The 23,302-nt window shown below is 41.4% G+C and overlaps 1 protein-coding gene across 3 annotated transcripts in view; it reads right to left on the bottom strand.

Annotated features, from left to right (window-relative positions):
- Nucleotides 1–23,302, bottom strand: part of DAPK1 (death associated protein kinase 1) — a 109,836-nt gene that overhangs the window by 23,613 nt on the left and 62,921 nt on the right. For all 3 annotated transcript variants that reach the window (XM_054177974.1, XM_054177976.1, XM_054177975.1), the window contains 9 exons: nucleotides 22,414–22,503; nucleotides 21,073–21,165; nucleotides 19,432–19,551; nucleotides 15,120–15,218; nucleotides 14,261–14,359; nucleotides 10,734–10,832; nucleotides 9,728–9,925; nucleotides 8,521–8,718; nucleotides 5,741–5,839 (listed from right to left, as the gene is read on the bottom strand). In XM_054177974.1, coding sequence (XP_054033949.1) covers nucleotides 5,741–5,839; nucleotides 8,521–8,718; nucleotides 9,728–9,925; nucleotides 10,734–10,832; nucleotides 14,261–14,359; nucleotides 15,120–15,218; nucleotides 19,432–19,551; nucleotides 21,073–21,165; nucleotides 22,414–22,503 — 1,095 coding nt within the window. The remainder of the gene's footprint in view (nucleotides 1–5,740; nucleotides 5,840–8,520; nucleotides 8,719–9,727; nucleotides 9,926–10,733; nucleotides 10,833–14,260; nucleotides 14,360–15,119; nucleotides 15,219–19,431; nucleotides 19,552–21,072; nucleotides 21,166–22,413; nucleotides 22,504–23,302) is intronic.

Raw genomic sequence — 23,302 nt, 5'->3', positions numbered from 1 at the left:
CAAGAAGTGGCCTCACCAGTGCTGAGTACAGCAGTATGATCAATTCCCTGGTCCTGATAGGACACTATTCCTGATACAGGCCAGGAGATGCTGCTGGCCTTCTTGGCCACCTGGGTGCACTGCTGGCTCATATTCAGCTGGCTGTTGATGAACACCCCCATGTGTTTCCCTGCTGGACAGCTTTCCAGCCACTCTGCCCCAAGCTTATAGCATTGCATGGGGTGGTTGTGACCCAAGTGAAGCACCTGGTACTTGGCTTATTGAATGTGACTGCCCTTGACCCATTGATCCAGCCTGCCCAGATCTCTTTGCTGAACCTTCCTACCTTCAAGCAGATCAACACTCCCTCCCAACTTAGAATCATCTACAAACTTACAGAGAATGCATTCAATCCCCTCCTCCAGATCACTGATAAACATATTAAACAGAACTGGTGCTATCACTGAACCTGCTCTGCTTGCCTTGCTTGAAGTACTGTGGGGCCTGGGCCTTTTGGTGGTGAGGACACTCTCCCCGATTGCCTTGTTGCTTTCTTTTGTTTTCTACCTCACCTTCTTTTATGGAGCAAGGCCTTAGCAAGGACATTGCCTGATAAGCATAATTTTTGAAGTCCATGGCTATCAGACCACAGGAAACAAGATAAAGCAGAAAGGCCACAGTCTCAGCAGAAAGGGACACAGTCTCAAGCTGCACCAGGGGAGGTTTAGACTCGAGGTGAGGAGAAGGTTCTTCACTGTGCGAGTTGTTAGTCATTGGAATGGGCTGCCCAGGGAGGCGGTGGAGTCACCGTCCCTGGAGGTATTCAAGAGGAGATTGGATGTGGCACTTGGTGCCATGGTCTAGTTGTGAGGTCTGTCGAGACAGGTTGGACTTGATGATCCTTGGGGTCTCTTCCAACCTTAGTTATACTGTGATGCTGTGATACTGGCCTGTGGAGTAGGTGAAGAGCACTGCCAGAGCACTGGCAATGAGGACCAAGTACAACAGACTGAACTCTAGCTCAAATTTACCCCACAAAACCATTTTGAGATGTTTACTCTGAAAATGCGAACCGTTTGGTCCACACGTCTGCTGAAAATGTAGGCTTCAATTTGGAAGCTCGATTTAATGATTTAATGATTGAGGTTACAGGCAGAAACAAAGCACCTTATTCCATGAAAAAGAAATGAATGTAACATACCAGAAGTTCTTTTTTGTGTGTCTAAAACTGTGAATAAAATGAGGTTGTTTAATTCTCTAGATATCTGTTGGAAGAGGTTTTTGTATAGCTTTAGAAGACTATAGGAAGATGTAAAAGAGGTTGTTCTGAGATAGCTTTGTCGGACAGTAGGAAAGATTTGCCTTTGCTCAAGTTAGAGAGAGCTGTTTTGTCTTTGACCCTTGGAGTAATGTAAACACCTGTGAACTGAAGGAGATAAGCTGTATAGAATTTGGTTGGATGTGTTAAAATATTATTTTGTTATTTTGACCTATTGTATGGCTTAATTACACATATGCCAGTAGAAAATCACCAATTGAGACGTGACACATGTGCCTTCTGATAGACTATATAAACTTGCTGTACAACATAATAAACGTCTTTGCTTGCTTGTATCTGGTCCTGAAAGCATTGCTCTGAGGCAAATCAGAACATCTATACTTTTACATATATCCGCTGCAGGATGAACTGTAGAGCACAGCAAGAATTAGAAAATACATACTCAAGTGAAACAGAAAATGAGCTTCAGTAAATTATTTTTCTATTCAAGTTTTCTTGACAAGTAGAGGGCATCTATGCACTGGCACAGCAAGGTGTAAGCAGAGCTTGGTTAGAGGATCCATGAAAGCGTATTTCACACTTGGTGATTTTATTGCAATTGCTGACTGGCTCCTTTGCTGCAAATCAGAGAGCTATGCCTGGAAGAGCTCGTCCTGAGTTTAAGTCCATTTGCTAGAATCATCAGAAAAAGTTTTTACAAAATCTGACAATTTTAAACTTGGTGCAATTTTATAAACTTCTGTGAGGAGAAGTCAAGAACATGGTGTCAGCTAGTATGGGTACACAACAGAAATTTTTTGTTGATATTCACACAGTGAAAATGACTGTATAATCTAGGAATATAAGAGCCTCATCTCCATCCCTGGAAAACTGATGGAACAGCTCATTCTGAAGGGCATATCTGGAGTAGTCAGCATGGGTTCATGAAGGGTAGATCATGTATGACCAATCTCAAAGCCTTCTATGTTGGCATAACTAGCTGGGTAAATGAGGGGAGCCTGGGAAAGAGTATGGGAAAAAGCATGTAGGGAGAGAAAAGGCATTTGAGCCACGATGTGTATTCAATAAAGGGTAGCGGTTGTTAATGCAAAAGCTCTGAGGTGTATCTCTGTGTTTTCTCTTTGTGCCAGCCCAGCACACAATAGTAGACGATCTCCAGATGTCCCTTCCAACTCCTACTATTCTGTGATTTGATGGTTGATGCAATCAAAATCATAAACAGAATCACAGAATAACCAAGGTTGGAAGACACCTCAAAGATCATCAAGTCCAACCTGTCACCACAGACCTCATGACTAGACCATGGCACCAAGTGCCACATTCAATCCCCTCTTGAACACCTCCACCACCTCCGTGGGCAGCCCATTCCAATGTCTAATGACTCTCTCAGTGAAGAACCTTCTCCTCACCTCGAGCCTAAACTTCCCCTGGCATAGCTTGAGAATGTGTCCTCGTGTTCTGGTGCTGGTTACCTGGCAGAAGAGACCAACCCCCTCCTGGCTACAACATCCCTTCAGGTAGTTGTAAACAGCAAGAAGGTCTCCCTGAGCCTCTTCTTCTCCAGGGTAAACAATCCCAGCTCCCTCAGCCTCTCCTCGTAGGGCTTGTGCTTGAGGCCTCTCCCCAGCCTCGTTGCCCTTCTCTGGACACGTTCAAGTGTCTCAAGGTCCTTCTTAAAAGGAGGGGCCCAGAACTGGACACAGTACTCAAGGTGTGGCCTAACCAGTGCAGAGTACAGGGGCACAATGACTTCCCTGCTCCTGCTGGCCACACTATTCCTAATGCAGGCCAGGATGCCATTGGCGTTCTTGGCCACTTGGGCATACTGCGGGTTTGTGTTCAGTCAGCTGTCAATCAGCACCCCTAGGTCCCTCTCTGTTTGGGAGCTCTCCAGCCACTCTGACCCCAGCCTGTAGCACTGCATGGGGTTGCTGTGCAGCACCCAGCACTTGTATTTGTTGAATGCCATATTGCTGGACTCCGCCCATCTGTCCAGTCGGTCGAGGTCCCTCTGCAGAGTTCTTCATAGAAAGAGTTCTTCATAGAAAGAGTTATTGGCCATTGGAATGGGCTGCCCAGAGAGGTGGTGGATTCACCATCCCTGGAGGTGTTTAGGAAGAGACTGGATGGGGTGCTTGGTGCCATAGTTTAGTTGATTAGGTGGTGTTGGATGATAGGTTGGACTCAATGATCTCAAAGGTCTCTTCCAACCTGGTTAATTCTGTTCTGTTCTGTTCTGTTCCAGAGCCTTTCTACCTTCTAACTGATCAGCATCTGCTCCTAACTTGGAGTCATCTGCAAATTTCCTGATGACTGACTCAATCCCCTCATCCAGATCATCAATGAAGATATTGAAGAGGATGGAACCCAGAACTGATCCCAGGGGGACACCACTAGTGACTGGCTGCCAGCTGGATGTGGCACCGTTCACTGTTCACTCTCTGGGCTCGGCACTCCAGCCAGTTCCTAACCCAGCACAGAGTGTTGCTGTCCAAGCCATGGGCTGACATCTTGGCCAGGAGTCTGCTGTGGGGTATGGTGTCAAAGGCCTTGCTGAAGTCCAGGTAGACTACATCCACAGCCTTCCCCACATCCACCAGGCGGGGCACCTGATTGTAGAAGGAGATCAGGTTGGTCAGGCAGGACCTGCCCTTCCTTCCCGTGTTGGCTGGACCTGAGCCCTTCAGGTGCGCAGTTATTGCCACCAGGATAATCTGCTCCATCACTTTCCTGGGCACTGAGGTCAGGCTGACAGGCCTGTAGTTTCCAGGTTCCTCCATCCGACCCTTCTTGTGGATGGGGATCATGTTGGCCAGTTTCCAAACATGTCCTTGTGTGGGCTGTAGCCCAGGGAGGAGGCAGAGAAATCATACTACAACCCAGTTACTTAACAGTGCTAAGTCAACTCCTCAAAAGTGCCATTCTGAGAGAAGAAACAAGTAATTCTGCTGCACTTGATTGGGAAGAGCTGTCAATAAAGCTTCTCAGAAGTTTGGCATCCAACTAGCAAAGCAATGCAAAACTGACATGACACTAAAATCATCGCTCACATTTCCTCCATTCGTCTCCTCCTTTTCCCTTCTCTCTGCCACTACACTGCTGGAATAATCAAGTTACATATATTCAGTCTGTTCTTTCTGTCAGATTTAGAATCAGCACATTATCTCCTTCAAACTAGACTAATGACATGTACAATGCTTTTATCTTGGAAGGTCAGCACCCACACAGGCATGTATTCCAACACAGCCTTCATGATATAAATGAAGTGATACAGCTCAAGAATTACCCCATCACCTTTTGATTGTATCTTCTGTCTGCAGTATGTAGCAGTAAAAATACAGATACACAATGTGACATACTGAAAAGAATGAAAGAAACAGGGCAAAACAGGTGGCAAAGCAAAATCTGTAAAACGCTCTACAAAGTCCACTACACGTACACTTTATTACTGTTGATTAGTAGGGGACATGGCAATCTACAATCCAGTAGCTATGAAAGCCACAATTCCAAGTTCACTGTCATTTTCCTACCAAATGAGATACATACTTAGAATAAACCCCCCTAGAACTGAATGTACAGGATAACATTAACATCAGCTGTATTTTCTAACCCAACTGTGTAAAGCAAATGATATGTAAGAGTTTTCCTTTTTACCTCCGTTTCAGCTATCTCAGGGATACTTTGTTAGGAAAGGAACTCGGAAAAACATGGACTCAACTAAAATCTAATCACAACATAATTTCACCATGCAGAATAATAGTTAATTTCTGAGCAGAATGCATTGGTTAGGGTAAGTAGCAATGTGCAAGTTGATCCAATGTGCCTAAAAGTAAAACACAGTTAATTTGATTGAAACACAGGTAATGGTGCGTATGATGGTTATTATGTATCATGTGTGCATGAGGTGTGCATGATGGACGCTTCATTCCTCCTGTGGATATGTCATCTAGAAGGATATTTCTCACCTTAATGAGAATGAAAAATATCTTTAGTGGTGCTAACTGGAAGCAGTGCTGTTGACTGATGTGACATGAATGATTTGTTTTACAAGGGTACTTGCATGATAGTTCACTCATTCACGCACGCACACATCTCCCAACATGAAAATAAAATTTTTTATCTCCTGAAAGCAAGAAAAATATTTAAGATACATACAATACATTTGTATGGTAACTGTACATGACATGAAGTGACATCTCAATGACAGTGGCCCACTGTGCTTACAGAAAACACAATTCTTAGGTGTAGAAGGGGTAGCTTCAATTTCAAGATCAGTTTTAAGAAAGGAAGGAGAGGACAAGAGAGAATGCTTTTCAAGCTAAGGACATACAATAGCCTAACTTTGTTTTATTTTTTTTTAAATTTCAAATTGCAATTGCATTAGGCCATTGTCCTCTGATCCACCCCTCTCCAAGAGATTATTTACTTTCCCGGTCATACATAATATAAGCAAGAAGCACAATCGTATTTCTCAATACTTACACAGGTTAAAGCTTCTACGTTGGCACCAGTAAGACACAGGAACCGAACAACATCAAGAATGCCATTGTTTGCTGCCAGATGTAAAGGTGTTCTTCCATACTAACATGGGGAGAAAAACGTGTATTAATGTTAGCCAAAAAACTTCACTCCAAATTTTATGACTAATGATCAAACAGTTATACATACTGATACACAGCAAAGGTGTTGCAGTAACTCTTAAGAGAAATTACTTTTGATTACAGCTTAAGCACATCTGCTAAAAGTTCAATTAGAAACAAAGCTTAGATTAACTACTTAAAAACTGGGAAACAATTTTATAGCTAAATTCTGCACAACTGTGCAGGAGTCTTTTAGAATTTTTTGGCTATATTCAACAATGTCTAATTCCCACCAAATTCAATTGCATTTTTCTCAATTAAATATGAACTGACCAAATAACACTAAGTACTTAACCCTTAAAGCTCTGGGTTCTATTTCAGTCCAAGTATTAGTGAAGCCTATGTATCTGCAGTCTCTCCTTTCCACTCAAAAGAATAAAAAGGATGAATGGGAGAAGTAAGCCTGAAGGAATTTGTGCTTTCCATTGTGGAAAGACAGTGCTGTAAGTACTGCTTCCCCAGTTTTTGCTTTTTCCTGTGAATCCACTAACGACAGAATCACTACAGTTGGAAAAGACCTTCAAGTATCAATTCCAACCATTATCTAACTCAACCAGAGCTACTGCTACACCATCCTTGAGCACTAGAGTATCTAGATGGCATTTAAATACATCCCAGGGGCTGATTCAACCACTTCCTTGAGCATCCTGTTCCACTCTTTGATAATCCTTTTGATATAGTTTTTCCTAATGTCTAACCCCTGGCATAGCTTGATCCCATTTCTTCTTGCCCTATCAGTTGTGACTTGTAAGAAAGACCAACATCCACTTCTTTACAACCTCCTTTCAGGTAGTTGTAGAGAGTGATAATGTTTCCCTTCAGCCTCCTTTTCTTGAGACTGGATGATGCCAAGCTCCCTCAGGAGCTCCTCATGAGACTTAATTCTCAAGACCTTTCGCCAGCTTCCTTGCCCTTCTGTGGTTGTTCTCATGACATTTACATTTGGACTTTCAAAGCTACAGTTATAAATATTACTACCCTATGTTCTCTGTAACTCCTTACTGTTACTCGGCATATTTTCAAGCTTTTCACTTTTTTAGTACTGTTTAGTACATTTGTTTAGTACTGTTTTAGTACTCTTACCCCTGTTTCAATCCTACATTCAGGAGCAACTCACAAAATTACTTTATGAAAAAGTATTTGGAAGCTAACTTTCTGACAACTAGGAACTGAAAAGACTCCAAGCTCCTTCAAAAACCTTTACCTCAACTCAAGTAGTATCCTGGACTGTATCAAGAATAGTGTGGCCAGCAGGACTAGGGAAGTGATTGTCCCCCTGTACTCAGCACTAGTGAAGCTGCACCTTGAATATTCAGTTTTGGACCCTTCATAAAAGAAAGACATCGAGACACCAGAGTGAGTCCAATGAAGAGCAACAAGGATGGTGATGGAACAGCTGAGAGAACTGGGGTTGTTTAATTTGATGAAAAGGAGGCTCAGTGGAGGCCTTACTGCTCTCTGCAACTACCTGAAAGGAGGAGGTCGGAGCCAGTTGGGTGTCAGTCTCCTCTTACAAGTAACAGGCAGTGGGACAAGACAAAATGGCCTCAAGGTGCATTGGTTTAGATGGCATATTAGGAAAAATTTCTTCACCAAAAGGAATGTCAAGCATTGGACAAGGCTGCCCATGGAAGTGGTAGTCACCATCCCTGTAGGTATTTGAAAGACTTGTGGATGTGGCACTTAGGGACATGATTTATTGGTGGACTTAGCAGTGTTAATGACTCAAAGTTTAGGGGACAGGCTATTAAACTTTTATTCAACGTTTATTAATCAAGCTATTCTTTTTGCAACGTGTTTACAACAATTATGGACAGCTCATATTTTTAGCTGGTAGTATCCAGTGATACGCATCAGAAACAGCATTTCTAGGGTTAAAATGTTTATCACGTGTTTCTGTAATTGCCACGTTTGTGAAATAAGCAACAAGAAAGGTCCTAAATAGCACCTGACTCAGACTGCAGACTTCAACTTTTGAAAGTAATTTTACATTTAACATTTTAATTCCGTGACAATTTGCTCAATAGGTAACGTATACCTATTCTATCCATTCTATTCTAATTCTATTCTATTCTGTTTGGTTAGGATTTATTTTAATATGTCTGCTCAACACAGAAAAACATAAACTAGCCAATATGACACTTATTTTCATAACCAGGAATAGAATCTGCAGTGGAGTTAAATGCTTTGTTATATGACAGTGCAGACCTTTTCATGTAATTTGGAAGAACTCAAAGAAGATTTTTCATAAAAGTGTACTAGTCTTCAATTCTGTATATAAATTACTGTTATTAAATGACATCAAGTCAAAGCCAGCTTCTTCAGTGCCTGGATGTAATCTGCACAAACCAAAGCTATACAGCTACAGAAGAAGTCTGGCATATGCTTCAACACTAGAGTTGAGTGGCAAAACACAGTGTTATAATTCACTTGGGTTCTTTCTTCATGGAACTTTAATAATCAACTGAAACTGGTAAATTCAGAAGGTGACTCATTTAATGCTTTGCTTTTGGCCACCTTAAGGAAAAAAAAATATGAAGGAAAAATGTTTTTAGTATCAGGGAACTGGAGAAAGTCATCTTGTACTGCTATCAAAGCAGTTAGTAATCACATCTCATTTACCTTATTAGTGAGATCCAAATTACAACTGGTTTCACAGAGTGCCATTACAATAGGAACATTCCCATCTTTGCAGGCCACATGCAAGGGAGTGTTGCCATGCCTGTCTTGGAAATCTACAAAACAACCTTGACTGAGGAGAGTTTTAACTACTTCGATTTGACATCTTCTTACAGCAAGGTGTAGGGCTATATGACCATCCTGAAATGACAAGAAAACTTGTAAGTGAGATTTGGTTATGGTAAAAATAATTTCATTGCAATCATCTCCTGTAACTGGCTGCATCTCCTTGCCTCAAAAATATTTGTTTTTTAAAACTTTTGTTTTGAGGGTGAAGGCAGGGAGATGCACAGTATCTGTCAGGACAAATCAGACATGGGATGAAAGCTAATTTCTCTTAAGCCACTGGGCTTTGCAGTGGAATTTATGAAATGCAAATACACACCCTCTGCTGATGACTTCCCTAGGAGGTGGGGGAGTGACCAACTGTACCAACTAGCTGAATATCATAAACCACTCTAGTGTTTACTATCAGAAGTTAGTGATGCAGAAGTCACACAGTCTGCCCAGTGATCATTAACTTTAGAGACAGAGCTTTCCTTCTCTGGAAAAACTTATAGAGACAATGTGACTGGAAAATCCCCAAATTAATTCTTTTAGAAGCAGAAGCATTCTCTGAACTTGCTTTAATAACTAGCAGCAATATAGGTAGCTAAAAGTAGAAGCACACAAAACATACAAACAATGAAACATAAAATTTGTTTGTTGGGATTACACCATTAAAGACAAAAACTGATTCTGAACCAGAGGCATATTTTTAATAGTCAAAATTTAGCTTACTGGAAATCAGCATGATTTATCCAAACTGCAGAATTCCAAGGGAAACAGTAAATCCACCTTTTTCTCTGAAGTGAATTGTTGCCAATTACAGAACCCAATGTTCCTGTTGTTTGTCAAAAAGTGTTACTCATAGGGTGTTAATTGATAAGGAGGTAATGAATCAGCTAACACCCTACTGTGGAAAAACAACCAGTGGGCAACTTTAAAGTCTGCTGAGGTCATCAGTAGTCTCTGTGTAACCTGCTCAGAAAACCTATGTCATGGAAGCAAAGCTGACTTGCAGCATTCAAATTAACCAATTCAGAGATTCGACTCTGTGACACCTGTGATCTCTGGATGTGATTCCTGATCAAAAGCAACCCAAACTAACCTTGTCTGTTGCATGAAGGTCAGCCTCATGTTCTGCCAAACATTCCACAATATCATGGTAACCTCTAGCAGATGCTGTCAGAAGTGGAGTCTCCCCGTCTTTGTTTTTAATGTTCACATTGCAACCTGCTTCACACAGTGCTTTGGCAACAGAGTAGTAGCCATGCCAAGCAGCACAGTGCAGTGGGGTTTCTTCTTCCTGTCAAATATGTGCAACAAAAAAATCCAACAGAGTTGAATTAAATGCCATGAGGAACAATTTCCCAGCTTAAGTTAGAAAGACAGGAAGGCGATATGAAAGAAAAAAAGCAGGAAGGGGATTTAAACCCACCAAAGAAAGAAATTCTACCAAATTCTAAGAAATGGGATATCCTTTCTGTACCTGTTTGTACCTAAGAGTAGAGGACTTGGGACTATATCCACATTTTCTGTAAAATTCTGATGGAAAGAAATAGTCAAGTGGCACATCCTGTGGTCCCGTGGCCTGCTGCTGCTTAAACAATACAAAGGTAGTCGTAGAGGATGCAGAACTTGTGGAGGCTTGTGAAACTCATACAGAGTTTCATTTTGGTCAAATTGGACTTTTTTGGTTAAGACTCTTCTTTTTGCACAAGAGTTCAAACCTCTTAAAGAATTCCTCCTCCCATTTTCAAAAATGAGTGTTTGACACTTCAAAAAGTCCCATAACAGCTAAACCCAAGCTCATTTCAAGGCAAAAAATAACAAGCCTTAGCTGAACTTAAACAGTACACACAACCACCCTTGTGATGTTGAAGTTTCTCCACCTTTAAGCCTTCACTTTTGAGAGAACCTGAGTTCTATGACAGTAGTTGATTCATGCACACTGTTTTTTGCATAATCTTCATCAACAAAGGGGTATCAAACCTTTCTTTTTGGAAAGCAAACATGACAGAGGCTGCAGGGCAATATTAAGAATTTTGACCACTCATACTCATACCACTCATTTCTTATTGGAGGAAGAAAACCATGCAGTGTCCAGGACTTACCTTGTCTTGAAAGTTTGGATTGGATCCAATGCTACAGAGAAACTGAACCACATCCACATGCCCGTACCGAGCTGCAACATGCAGAGCAGTTTCCCCAGACTGCAATTAAAGAAGAACATGCCAGTGTAATTTCACATTACTCCTGAATGCCAGAATGCTGTATAGGTACTCCCGTCTCACCATGACCCACTGGCACAGCAGTGGTCAGCAGAGATCTCCTGCTTACAAACTGCAGTTATATGTAATGGATACCTCGTCACCTGACAGGTTATTTCTTCAGAGACCTTCATTTTTAAGAACATGCCTATGTGGTTTGTTCCAAGTTCGAACCACAATAGGATTCCTGAGTAATATAAGGAAGCAGCTGTGTGTGCAGTTGGTGTTGAAACAGAGTTCTATTCATACTATTTCCATTCACCACTCCTTCACACTGCATATACAAATATAAGGAGCTAGCCTAACATCACGGTGTATTTTGGTCATTGGATGAAATATTTGAAACCTTTTGTTGAAACTATGTGAAAAATAAATGGTATTTTTATCAAGAGAGTAACTTCTCTCCTAGTAATCAAATCAGGAGTCAAACACTAATTTTGCTACCATAACTTGCCTTGCATTAGTTCCCTCCACAAAGCAAACTGCTTCACAATTATAACTGCCTCTTAATGGAGTTTTGGCTAGTATAAAAAGACCACCAAGGAGTAAGATTTTAACAGCAGCTAGTTTCCAGGGCCAATGTTTCTCAAGTAACTCTGCTGGAGACTAGCAAATGTTATGAATGTATGGTTATTATCAGTATTTAATAGGTGGAATGATGAGTAAAAATATTAATAGTTTTGTTAATAATAAAAAAAACCCACAGCAAATATTAATCAAACCTATTTACTGGTTCAAAATATTCGGTTGTGGAACAGATACCTCACCAGCAGGAACACTGGTGACAATTTAAACAATATCAGCAAAAATCCAGAAACAACAAAGAGTAACCTAAACTGTAAAGAAAGAAGAAGAACATCGGCAACATGCCGGCTTTGCCCACCACGGGGGGAACTCCAGGGCAGCAGACCTTTGAACAGATGCTTATAAAAACCAAATGTTGTGGATTATTCACTGCAAATCACTTCAGTCCAGTGCATTCAGTCGCAAGGTTTATAATCCACAGCCCGTGGTACCCCGCGGCACGCGTGGGGATTTAAACAAACCGCAATGGCGTCCAACAGGTGAAAGCTGCAGGAATGCAGTTTCACTTTCTGTTGGCTTCTGCAGCTTGTTGCTGAGGCACACACAGGGTTTCTCTCTGAAAGCTTTATAGCTGAATGCTTTGTAGAAAAAGCGGCTGCTGCCAAGGCTTGCAGGGCTCGTCGGCTTTGTAGCTTTGCCTCTTTGGAGAGGTTCTTCCAGCTGCAATCTTCACAGTGGTTCTTCTTGTTTCTTCCAATGAAATGGCCTGCATCAGGAACAGTGTGGCCAGCAGGAGCAGGGAGGTCATTCTGCCCCTGTACACTGCACTGGTTAGGCCGCACCTCGAGTACTGTGTCCAGTTCTGGGCCCCTCAGTTTAGGAAGGATGTTGACTTGCTGGAACGAGTCCAGAGAAGAGCAACAAAGTTGGTGAGGGGTTTGGAACATAAGCCCTACGAGGAGAGGCTGAGGGAGCTGGGGTTGCTTAGCCTGGAGAAGAGGAGACTCAGGGGTGACCTTATTGCTCTCTACAACTACCTGAAGGGAGGTTGTAGACAGACGGATGTTGGTCTCTTCTCCCAGGCAAGCAGTACCAGAACAAGAGGACACAGTCTCAGGCTGCGCCAGGGGAGGTTCAGGCTGGATGTTAGAAAAAGGTTCTATACAGAAAGAGTGATTGCACATTGGAATGGGCTGCCTGGGGAGGTGGTGGAGTCGCCATCACTGGAGGTTTTTAGGAGAAGACTTGACGGGGTGCTTGGTGCAGTGGGTTAGTTGTTTGGGTGGTGTTGGATTGGTTGATGGGTTGGACGCGATGATCTTGAAGGTCTCTTCCAACCTGGTTTATTCTATGTATTCTATGTATTCTATGTAAATGAAACTGTCCCGGGGTCTTGGCTTCTCCAGGGTTCGTCTCTCGGTCTGGCATAACATGTCTGTCTGCTCCTGGGCTTCACAACGCGTTACAGTGAGGGGCCTTGCAGTCTTTCTGGGTAAACTGAAGCACAGCTTGGATTCCAAATTGCAAGGCAAGCAAGGCTTGGCTTCTTGGGCTTGCAGGGTTAAGGCTTGTGGCTCCTCCCAGATCTTGGACAAGGCAAGGCACTCGCACTTTGGGCTAGTATTCATAGATTTCCCGAGACAATGATGGGCAGTGAGGACAATGATTAAGAGATAAAAACCTGACACTTTAACCTATAGAATCAGTTTTCTCCAAATATGGCCAAAGGCACACACACCTGGTCCACTTGGACCCCAGGGCATGTTCAGAGAAGCTTGGGTAAGGTGGGCAATCTCCTGAAAAACCAGACCTCCTGGCTCCTGCTCCATCATCTGGTTCAGGGCATTTTTGGGACTTTTGTCCCTTCAGGACAAGCAAGCACTCACCACCTATGAGTTGCTAGGCTTCATTACACTCAATAATAGTCAAATTTACTTGTCAGATGAGTGGATCCAAATCAAGAGGAATGAAAAACAGAATCATGACTTTACCCTGAGTTCCAGTGAGAAATCTACTCTTCAAGCAGAAATTAACTTAGGTTTGTACTTCCCACCTAACCACCATGTACTCACCACATTTAGTATGTATGCTTTGTTAACATTTGTCAGGAAAATGATCAGAACATCCAGCTACCTTAAAGCTGTGCTATCACAACATGTAAAACCATATTATAAAAGCCAATCACATTCTTGGAATGAGGCCACAGCAGAATATCATTCCAGTTGATTTATAGAATCATAGAATCAATAAGGTTGGAAAAGACCTTATTGATCATCAAGTCCAACCTGTCACCCAAGACCTCATGACTACTAAACCATGGCACCAAGTGCCACATCCAATCCCCTCTTGAACGCCTCCAGGGATGGTGACTCCACCACCTCCCTGAGTAGCACATTCCAACAGCTAACAACTCTCTCTGTGAAGAACTTTCTCCTCACCTCAAGCCTAAACTTCCCCTGGTGCAGCTTGAGACTGTGTCCTCTTGTTCTGGTGCTGGTTGCCTGGGACAAGAGACCAACTCCCTCCTGTCTACAACCTCCCTTCAGGTAGTTGAAGAGAGCAAGAAGGTCTCCCCTGAGCCTCCTCTTCTCCAGGCTAAACAATCCCAGCTCCCTCAGCATCGTTAAGGTTGGACAAGACCTTTAAGACCATAAATCTAACCTTCAGGTTGCACAGCCATTGCAGCACCCAGCAGGAAGGTGGACCATTCCTAATCAACAAATGCTTCAAAGTCAAGTTTCACAAACCCATGCAGTAATATATCCTAAGAAATACTTTCTTACTTTGTCAATATAAAATTATTTTAAAAATGCCCTCTGCATGAAAATGAAAAAAGGTTTTCTTACCTTATCTTTAACATCCAAAGGACATTTATTGTCATTGAGAAATTTCAGCGTTTCTACATGACCATGTCGAGAAGCCCAATAGATTGCATTAGATCCAGCCTATCAAAAGTTTTGATCACAGATATTATTCATCAATTCAGAACCCCAATTCTAGATTTTCAACTAAAGTAAACACGCACTTAGATGTGTATAGATATACTGAACAGATATGCAACCTTATATGAACATATTCACTTTTTAAAAGAAACGTTCAAATTGGATCAACAACCCCATACACCCACAGCAAAATCAAAACCCCTCTAACCAAGGATAACTGACAGGATAATGGTTTGCTAGGATAACTTTTTTTTCCCCTTGTAAGAGAGTTTTGTGGAAAGAACTGTCATGAGATTAAAAAAAACACAACCAAACCATCCTTTCTGCAACTTAGTATCTGTTAGATAGAGAAGCAGTCAGTGCCTTGTTTCTTTTAAACTAATCCCAGATCGTTACCACACACTATGAAAAAAACCCTGCTGCCAAGCACACTCTCCACCACACAGGAATTTCAGTTGTCACACCTCCATCGCTGAACTGTACATTTATCATTTCATATTAAATAAAAGTTCACCATTGTGTTTTAGGGAAACCACTAAGTTGAACTAATTGTGGCAATTTTGTAAGCATGAGCTACATTTTAAGATTAGTAACATTCTAACTACTTTGGCTAATGAAGTTATCAAAATCAGAGGATATCCACTAGTAGTAAATGACATTATTAAAGATTTGCATCTGTCTTCTTGCTATGAAAGACAGAAAATAGGCTCTACAGCCTGTACTGAAAAACTGATACAGAATTGTCACAAAACAGAGCCCTGACCTTATCTTGAACATCAATACGGGATCCACGCTTTAAAAGCAGCTGAAGCATCTGAATGTTTCCACAGCCAGCAGCAATCAGTAGTGGAGGAGTTCCATGCTATCAGTGAAATATGAGCAAGAATGACACAATTAACTTTTGAAGGACTAAGAACATAGTGGAATAGAAGACAGGTAGTGAGTGCTGTCTCTGGATTTCTAGTCTCAAATGAAGGCTTCTGGGAATATTGTGTAGAAAATACTTTCCCTTTTTGTCCAGAAAAATTTCCTGCATGGCAATCTTCCTTATTTTGGGGATGAATTCCTATTTACTAAATTACATACCACACATTAAAAGCATGCTTTCCAAATTAGGAATATTAATGTTAAGCACTTATTAGGTCAGTTTGGCAAGGACATTCCCCTTTGCAACTTACTTATATCTACATTTTAAGACAGAATACCTAAAGTGCACGCAACACCACCTCTAACACACAAGCCATCAGCAACATACAAGAAAGTTAAATAGTACTGCACTATTAAAACAAAAAATACAGTGATTTCTCAAAATGTTCAAGACCCCATCACAGTAAAATAACAAATATTTTACTTTTATACTGCTCTTCATGAATATTTCTCAAAGCACTTTATAGGAAGGTCAGTATTCATTCAGGAACGTGAAAATTAGAGCAGAGATGACTTATTCAAAGTTAAACAAGCAGACAAGCAGAGCCAGCAACAGAACATTGGTCTCCTGGTCTCAGATCCAATACTCCTGTTAGTACAGCAGCAGCACACTATAATGCTGTACTAAGAAAGTAATTTAATTTCTGGGAACAAAAGACACCATCTAACATTATGTTCACATAATCAGTTTCTACAGCATGGTTTGGTCTGTAAGACACCAGGCCTGCTACCAACAGTTGAGGTTAACTTGTCTCAAAGGGCAAAAAGGATCCTAGGATGAAAATCAGCAGGACTCATAGAAAGGGCTTTAAGCTAGATTTGATGAGGATATATGAAGGGGGAGGGGGAAGAAATCAGGCTAGCCTATAACAGAGGGTCACTAGGGGCTCCTGAGACTGTAGAAGCCAGCTAGGAAACTCCCATGAAATACCTCAAGGGAATCAAGGGGAGCTCTGCTATTCAAGTGATGCAGCCAGGTGCCCAGCTGAAGTGAACTACATGAACTCATGCAGCACAGGCAACAAACACGAGGAGTTGCAAGCCAGTGCATGGCTAGGAAACTATGACCTGAGACTTGGTGGGATGAATCCTATGACTTGAGTTGTGGCTATCAATGGCTACAGACTGTTCAGAAGGTAGAGGTGAGGAAGGAGGGGTGGATATGTTGCCTTCTGTGTCAGGAAATGGATAGAGTATGCTGAAGAACTGCTGTCAACAGGTTGAAAACTTTTGGAAAAGAACTAGAGACAAAAGCAACAAAGAGAACCTTGTAGTTGGCATCTACTACAGGCCACTCAATCAAGGGGAGCCCACTGATGAAGCCTTCCTACTCCAGCTAGGGGAGGCTTTGCACTTGCAGACTCTTGTCCTGCTGGGAAACTTCAACTACCCCGACATCTGCTGGAAAAGTAGCATGGCAAGCTGTAGGCAATCGAGGAGACTCCTCCAGTGCCTCAATGATAACTTCCTGAGCCAGATAACAGACAGCCCTGCCTGAGGGAATGAAATATTGGACCTGATGATCACAAATGCAAGTGGACTCATCGGTGGTGTCAAGATTAGGGGCAAGCTGGCCTGCAGTGATCATGCACTGGTGGAGCTTGCAGTCCTAAGAGGTATGAAACAGGCAAGGAGCAGAAATAGGACTCTAAATTTTAGGAAGGCAAAATTCCGGCTCCCTAGGGAGTTAGTCAGTAGGACCTCATGGGAAAGGATCCTCAGGGACAGTGAAGCAGAGTATAGCTGGCAGATCTTTAAGGACATTATGCTTACTATGCAAGAGCTCTTGATCCCCATATGTAAGAAATTATTCAAGGATGGAAAAAGACCAGCATGGCTGAATAGAGACCTGCCAGTCAAAATAAAGAGCAAGAGGCAACTGCACAGACAGTGGAAGCAGGGATAGGTAACCTGGGAGGAGTACAGCAACATTGCCTGGTTGTGCAGAAATGAGGTCTGGAAGGCCAAGGCACAGCTAGAGATGAACCTGACAAGCGATGCAAAGAATTACAAGAAAGGCTTCTACAAGTGTATTAAGCAGCAAAGAAAGGTTAAAGAAAGCATTCTTCTTCTGAGGAGTGAGAATGAAGAGCTGCTGTCAACAGATGAGGAGAAGGCTGAGACACTCAGTAATTTTTTTGCCTCAGTCTTCACTGGCAATCTTGCTCTGTCCTCCTCTTGATGTGATGAACCACCAGGTGCAGACCAGTGGGGTAAAGTCCCTCACACTGTAAGGGAAGATCAAGTTCAGGATCACTTGAGGAACTTCAACATACATGAATCTGTATGACCTGATGAGATGCATCCCATAGTTCTGAAGGGACTGGCTGATGCAGTTGAAAAGCCACTCCCCACTGTATTGAAAAGTCCTGGCAGTCAAGTGAAGTCCCTGAAGTCTGGAAGAGGGCAAACAGTGTACCCATTTTTCAAAAGGGTAAAAAAGAGAAACTTGGAAATTACCCATCTGTCAGCCTTACTTCTGTGCCTGGGAAGATCACGGAACAGATCCTCCTGGAAGGTATACTGGAATACATGGAGGACAGGGAGGTGATTTGAGACAGCCAGCATGGTTTCGCCAAGGGCAAGTCCTGCCTGACTACCCTATTTGCTTTCTATGATGGTGTAACTACATCACTGGACAATGGGAAGACAACAGATGTAATTTATCTGGATTTTCATAAAGCTTTGACACAGTCCCCCACAACATCCTTTTCTCTAAACTGAAGATATTATGGATTTCTGGGTGGACAGTCCAGAGGGTAAGGAACTGGTTGGATGATCACATATGATGGGTAGTGGTCAATGGCTTGAGGTCCAGATGGAGAGAGGTGACAAGTGATGTCCATCAAGGGTCTGAACTGGGATCAGTGCTGTTCAACACTGTCATCAATAATACAGAGAGCAGCATTGAGTGTACTCTCAGCACGTTTGCAGATGATACCAAGTAGAGTGCTGCGGTTGATAAGATTGAAGGCTGGAAGGCCATCCAGTGGGACCTGGACAGGCTGGAGAAGTGGGCTGAGGACAATCTCATGACAGTCAATAAGACAAAGTGAACGGTCCTGCACCTATGTCAGGGCAACCCTGGGAGATGCTAAGATTGCAAGCAGCCCTGCAGAAAAGGACTTGAAGGTATTGGTGGATGAGAAGCTGGACATGAGCCAACAAGGCACACTTGCAGCCCAGAAAGCAAATCCCACTCTGTGCTGCATCAAAAGTGTGGCCAACAGGTTGAGAGAGGTGATTCTGCCCCTCTACTCCAGTGAGACCTCACCTGGAGTACTCTGTCCAGCTCTGGGGGTGCCAACATGAGAGACATAGACCTGATGAAACAGGTCAAGAGTGGCTCCACAAAGATGATCAGAGGGCTGGAATACCTCTCGTATGAAGATAGACTAAAAAAAATGTAGCTGTTCAGCCTGCAGAAGAGAAGGCTCCAGGGTGACCTGGAGCTACATTTCAATATCTGAAGAGGACCTACAGAAAGGCTGGGGAAGGACAGTTTACAAGACTTTGTAGTGACAGGATGAGGGGCAATGGTTTCAAGCTGTAGCTTTAGGTTGGACATAAGGAGGAAGTTCTTTACAATGAGAATGGTAAAATACTGGAACAGGTTGCTCAGGAATATGGCTGAGGTCCCATTCCTAGACACATTTAAGATCAGAACTGATGTGGCCCTGGGCAGCCTGATGTACCTGGAGATGAGTCTGCTCACTGGAGGGGCTTTGGACAAGATGGTCCCTTCCAACATGATTCCATCTGCAAATCTGTGGGATTACTGCTCCCAATAGTGCTTTGCACAGTCAGTCTGGTTGTTCCTACATATTTTGCTGCCATAATCTGCCATAAGAAACAGTAACTGCAAGCAAAAAGCTGATACCTGATATACCCCAGCTCTTGACAATAGATTTGATTATACTTTGGTTAAAGGCCTAAGCAAAAAAAGCCATTTGGGGCTCCATTTTCAGGTACTTCGAGAAGACTGAACACAGAACACATTAGAATTTCTCCTGAAGAAAGGCAATTATTTCCCATCCACTTGTCTTCCTTTTCATTTCAGGTGTTACATTTCTATTTCACAACCACGTTGCTCTATTCAATAGGGTGATAGCTAGTCCCCCACACATCTTATCACAGACCCACACTACCTTGTTGGGTTGATTGACATCGTACTTTGTCAGAGATCCCAGAAGGTGCTGTAATCCAGGAACATTGTCATCATTGATGGCATGAATAATAGCTTTCATCACAAAAGAATCTTCCTCATCCTTGCAATTAAATGACAAAAAAAGTTATCTTTGAGGAAAAACTCCCTAACTCAACAGCTACTATGACATCTATAAGAAAAATCAAAAAGTAAAATAAGTCTTTCAGAGTTTCAGTTGTAAATTGCAATGCTATGTAAAGTATATGGCTAACATATACACAGATTATTTGAAAATCAAAACATTCACAGCTTTTCTCTTACTATGTACCTCCTTCTTCATTCATGCATGAACCTGTTGCACATTGAGATTCCAAACAGATTTCTTTTATTTGGTGTATTTTCTTTTTCCTCCTAGGTCTTTCAATTGATGCAATTCCTGCATGAAACTAAACTAATTCTATGCATATATATGAACAATAAAAACCCAAGAAGTACACAAACAGCAGTATCAAGTTTTGCATCATCCAGGAATATGACACAGGAGAGGTACTGCACATCGAGGTTTCACCTATTCAAATGGACCAGTTAAAAATATAGGACTAGGTAATGAGCCTGGATACCTCTCCATGTGTAACTTAATTTTTCTCCCATGCATTAAAATCTAGAAGAACTGAAATTCACTGAGCAGTATTTGAATTGCTCTTACATCCTCTCTCCTGTGGTTTCAGATTTTTCAGAAAACTAGGCTAAAATCTTTTCTGCTGCAACACAAGTGTGTGAAGTTGATACACTGTTAAAAAGCATACTGATAGCTGAGGTGGGGGAGGCAGGGGAAGGAGGGCAAGACAAAGAGAACAATGAGTGCAGCAGCAGAAAGATAAGAGGAAAAAAAGTAGAAACAAGAGTCCAGAATTGCACAGGAGGGACACTAGGAAGATAAAGGCTTTGCAGAATTTTTATGTTTGATCCTATTAGTGCAGAGAAAAGATGAGGTTACCCAGCTCTAAACATACTGACTTACATGCATTGCTGATCACAGGAATTTGTGAAGCATGAATTAAAACCTGGAGAGTAAGCTAACAAATAATGCCTTTGGATTTACAAGCATTTGTAATTACAAAGAATACAGCAATTTCTCCTACTTAAATCTAGTAGACATATACTGTACCACAAACTGATTACTGGCCAACTTTAACATTTCCTCCTCAAGCAACTGTTGCAATAACTGCTGTCTAGCACCAACTGTATCTAAGATGGTCTCAATCAATTTGACTAATCAGTAGAAGAAATACAGTATTACTTTACTCTATGCAGTGCCATAAAAACTTCAGATGAAACTTACTCACATAATGATTGCTACAGTTCAAAATCTTCTCCTGAGTTTCAAGACCAAGATAGATGCATTTCTGGCACTGTCAGCCTCACCATGGTAATTAATAAATTAAATTTCAAGGTTTGTATCATGAAGAAGATCAGTCAATGTATAACTGACCTCTGCAGACTTAAAATCTATTTATTCCTACATAAGAGATGAATAAATTATGTACAGTTTTAGTGGCCTAAAGCTACTGTTAGAATGATTTCAGAAAATGTTATATTTCAGATGTAGTAAAGCATTCTAAGCACGTAAGTACACACTCACCAAAGTATCATCACTCCTAGCGACACTCATGTTACTTCTGGATAGGAATGATCTTGATAATCTTTGGCACAGGGATATTAAGCGCACTGATTGCTTTAAAAAAAAAGAATTTAAAAAAAAAAAAAAGTGTAAAACCAAAAATCAAACCAGAATATATGTGATGATGTTATTGTAGAGATTTCAAAGGATTACCATTGTATTAGCTAAACAAACGGGAGTTTGACTTCAAGACCCTCAATCTCCTTTTCATATTGTATCTCAACCTTTGATTTCTTTTGACATTAATAAGTCAAAGAGGCTATGCATATGTACTAAACAGAGCTATACAGTATTTTTGGATTGACATTATTTCACCCAGCTGTTCAAATACAAAGCAAAAAAAAAGTATTTGTACTTACATCCTCTTGTTCATATTGAAAACATTTAAGTGTACTTATTTTAAAGTATGTATGCACAGGAAAACTAAAATTAGTGTACATCAGTTGACAGCACTCCTTTAGACACCATATTAGAAAACATTTTACGATACTCCTAGACTCATCATTTTATGCTAGGGCAGCAGACTAGTACCTAGATATTGTAAATATCATAGACATTCACCTATCACCGGTACTAAACTGCATTAAAAAAATTTTGCTGCACAGCTCAGTATTTTGTGCCTTTGGACCATAGCTTACCAAAATCATCCAATTTCCTGTCTTCTTTGAGAATGAATAAAACTCCTTTTCTCATAATAGCCTCCTTTGCTGTCTCATGTTTCAACTCTCCTCAAGATAAACAGATCTCACACAACAGTCCTGCCTGTCCTTAATATCAATGTGAATTCCCCAATGTTCACACTGGAGAAGGAGGGATAACCTTCTTGATGAATTGCTCCTTGAACAGATCAGTGCTTTCAAGTAACACCTTGCCCCACTTCTGCTAAGATTAAGTGATGACAACATTCTAAACAGGCTGGCAGTCAGACCATAAAATCCTTTGCAAAAGTGTTGTGCTTTAGATATGGTTGTCAGCTGAACACCACACAGCCACTCACTTGCCCTCCCCCACTTGAGAATGGGGGAGATGACTGGAGCACTAGAGGTAAGCAGACTTATAGGTTGGGATAAAAGCAATTTAAAAATTTAAACTAAATAAAATTAGTAATTATAATTGAAGCAGTAATAGAATATGTAATTGAGTGATGCACAATGCAATCACTCACCACCCGCCAACCAAACAACAGAAGAACGAGTTTGTTTCTTTTTGCCCCCTCTTAGTGGCACTGATACTTCCTTGGAGCAGGTAACAGTACTGTACTTGTATTTCAGCAATATTTTGAAGATGTATTGAGTGGCTTACTTTCCATTTTCGTCGTGCTGCAAACTTCTTGAATTTCTCCATATTCACTGCAGAAGCTTTTCTGCTAAGTGCCTGCTGGGTGTCCTTAGGCTATGCACAAAAGGAAAGCAAAGCGGCTGTAAAATATTCCACAACTGCAGGCAGAACTTTCATAAAGTACCTTTTGGAAGGCTGTCCTTCAGTAATGGCTTACATTTATATTTATAGTACTGTAGTCATACTGTAATAAAAATGTAATTGTAAGCACATCATTTTAACATCCACAGCCTAGTGGGCCATGTAGATGGAATTTCTTGAGAAAATACCCTGAAGAAAATCCAGATGTAAGAATATTTCACTCAATACTAACATTTGTTTTATCCATTTTGAACATGAAAAGCTAACAACCAACACAACATCCAGTCTTACCCTTCACCTCTCTCTGTGATGGAGACATTGGCTATCATATTCTACATAAATCCTCTATTCTAGAAAGATTTTTCTGGTTAATTTTAAATTCAGTTGCACTTTGTTCCAGTCTCAGTGTAGTCAGATGGATATTGCTGGGACCCCAAAACATAACATCCTACCTATCTGTGCAGCAAATTCTATGGCTGAACCCCTTGAACTTTCTCACATGGTAATACTAAGCACCACTTGCTAGGGGACTACACTAAATTCTGTATTATATGATCCAATGATCTCATAATATATGATCTATGTATTCTATGGAGAAATATAAGTAAAGGCTGTGAGGGGAAGGGGGAAAAGAGAATATGAGCACTGAGACCAGGGAAGAATTATTGTAAAGTTGGAATATAATGGAATGCAACAAGAGTACAAAACAATGCACCTTGTGGAGACCTGACAACCAAACCCAGACAATGCTTGCTTCAGTGGTTTAAAAGAT

This window comes from Dryobates pubescens, chromosome Z (assembly GCF_014839835.1).
Source record: "Dryobates pubescens isolate bDryPub1 chromosome Z, bDryPub1.pri, whole genome shotgun sequence".
In the NCBI taxonomy this organism is placed as follows: Eukaryota; Metazoa; Chordata; class Aves; order Piciformes; family Picidae; genus Dryobates; species Dryobates pubescens.
Note: the sequence above shows the minus strand (reverse complement) of the source record. Positions and strands in the feature narration are given on the sequence as shown.